The sequence below is a fragment of the Sinocyclocheilus anshuiensis genome, unplaced genomic scaffold (assembly GCF_001515605.1).
Source record: "Sinocyclocheilus anshuiensis isolate Anshui unplaced genomic scaffold, SAMN03320099.WGS_v1.1 scaffold2371, whole genome shotgun sequence".
Taxonomy (NCBI): Eukaryota; Metazoa; Chordata; class Actinopteri; order Cypriniformes; family Cyprinidae; genus Sinocyclocheilus; species Sinocyclocheilus anshuiensis.
Window position 1 is genome coordinate 67,137 of NW_015537287.1, and position 2,306 is coordinate 69,442.

Genomic DNA, 2,306 nt, shown 5'->3' on the forward strand with positions numbered 1-2,306 from the left:
AATAAAATGTATATATATATATATATATATATATATATAATAAAATATAAAAATATTTAATATATAGGAAAATAATAAAATAGTAAATTGATTAATTATAAAAAAATATATCTAAATATATATTTTTATTCATCTGAAAGGTTAACTTTATATTGTGAGTGAATTAATCACAGTTGCCATCTGAACCATTTGTTTTCGTCTAAGAACAATATTGACTCAAACGAATCACTGAATCATTTTACTAACTGGTTCATTTGAACAAACTATCTGAACAAACTGTCTTCTCCATGTTCACAGACAAAAAGAAAGTCTGAAAATAAAATAAAGTAATTGTTTAATATATAAATAAAAGTAAAAAAACAAACAAGGAAATATATATTAATTATAAAAATATCATTAAAAATAAAAAAATATAATACTCTGACTAAAATAAAAAAAATAAAATTGCTAAAATATAAAAAAAATAATGTTTTTTTTTTATTAATCAGAAAGCTCAACTTTGTATCCTTAGTGAATTAACCACAGCTGCCACCTGAACCATCTGTTGTTTCTCTTTACTCACAGAGAAAAGTAAAGAGATTTATTTATTTTTTAATTTATATTTTTTCCCCCCCAGAAAGGTCAACTTTGTTGTGAGTGAACTAACTACAGCTGCTAGGCTACAAAAACACTATAAAAGTATCAAATGAGTACGACTTAATTCCAGGTCACATGATAGATTTGTATCTGTTCTCGCGTTGCTTTAATTAATGACTCGAGTGAATCACTGAATGGTTTTGTTTAACTGCTCCATTGTAACATTCTTATGTTTCTCTGTCTGACAGATGCGCGTGTGGCTCTGAGCATGAGCTCCTTCACTCGGCTGCAGGAGCTGCGTTTCCGTCCGTCCTCGGCGCTGGTGCATGTGAGCGCCGCCCTGCAGCTGGAGCTGCGTCTCTGCAGTCTGATGCCCGTTCCTGTGACGCTGGAGCAGATCTCCGCCAGCATACACTTCACACAGGAGCAGCCGGGCTCCACGGCTCAGAAACGAGCCGCTCAGAACCCAGACGGCACCGTTACCTTCCCCGCAGCCAGCCCTGCGTCTGCGTCTGCGTCTGCGCTGGAGCTCTGCGAGATCCTGGAGCACAGTCCATCTGATAACGCGCTGAGCTCCGCCGGCGTGGCCTGCAGGAACATGCACCTGCTGATGCGTCGCCATGACAGCACCGCGTCTCTGGACACGCCCAACACCGCGCCAGCCGTCGCTATGGAGGATGCGGCGCAGATGCTGAGGGCCAGTGATGTCACTCTGTTGCCTGGCAACAACAGCATCGTCTTCACCGCACCAGTGAGAAGAAATGTTTCATTGCATCAGATTATAGAAGGGTTTCCCAAATGAGAGTTCATAGAGAAATTATAAAAATAAACGTATATGAAACATTATAATATATATATATAAAATATAATCAAAATAAAACGCTTACTAAAAATGAATCATAAAAAAGTAGTTTTTGTATTAAAAATGTTTTTTAAAAATATCAAAATAAAACACTTTTTAAAAAATATATTAAATTGTAAAAAGGTCCAATTAAAATAGACAACTTAAAATAAAAAAAAAAACACTTTAAATAAAATGCTTGTTAATTTTTTTATAAAAATACATTTAAACTAAAACAATCAAAATAAAACGCTTACTAAAAATTAATTAAATCATAAAAATGTAAAACAAAAATAAATCATTTTAAATTAAAAACAATCAAAATAAAACGTTTACTAAAAAACTTAAATCATAAAAATGTAAAAAGAAAAATAACAAAAATCACTTTTTAAAAAATATATCAGATCATAAAAATGTAAAGTTGAAATAGATAACTTAAAATAAAACAATCCGAATAAAACGTTTACTAAAAATGTATTAAACATTTACAAAAAAAAATTCAATTGTAAAAATGTAAAATTAAAATAAATAATTTTAAAATAAAAACAATCAAAATAAAACACTTACTAAAAAATATTTAAATCATAAAAACAGGCTTACAGGATAAAAGTGTGTTAATCCCCACCTTTTCATGCGTCTTTGATTTTGCTCAGAGTCAGAAGCCGGGCTCGTATACTCTCCGGCAGCTGTGTGCGACGCTGGGCTGCGTGCAGTTCATTCTGCCCCATATTTACCCTGTGGTTCAGTATGAGGTTTACTCACAGGAGCCTCAGCTCAGCATCCAGCCGCTCACAGGTCAGTCTGTCTCTGTCTCTGTGTGTGTCTCTGTGTGTGTCTCTGTGTGTGTGTGTGTGTGTGTGTGTGTGTGTGTGTGTGTGTGTGTGTGTGT

General features: G+C 34.0%; 1 protein-coding gene across 1 annotated transcript in view; it reads left to right on the plus strand.

Annotated features, from left to right (window-relative positions):
- Positions 1–2,306, plus strand: part of LOC107657364 (trafficking protein particle complex subunit 10-like) — an 18,966-nt gene that overhangs the window by 7,785 nt on the left and 8,875 nt on the right. Inside the window, exons 9-10 of the mRNA XM_016445411.1 lie at positions 825–1,327; positions 2,071–2,216. Coding sequence (XP_016300897.1) covers positions 825–1,327; positions 2,071–2,216 — 649 coding nt within the window. The remainder of the gene's footprint in view (positions 1–824; positions 1,328–2,070; positions 2,217–2,306) is intronic.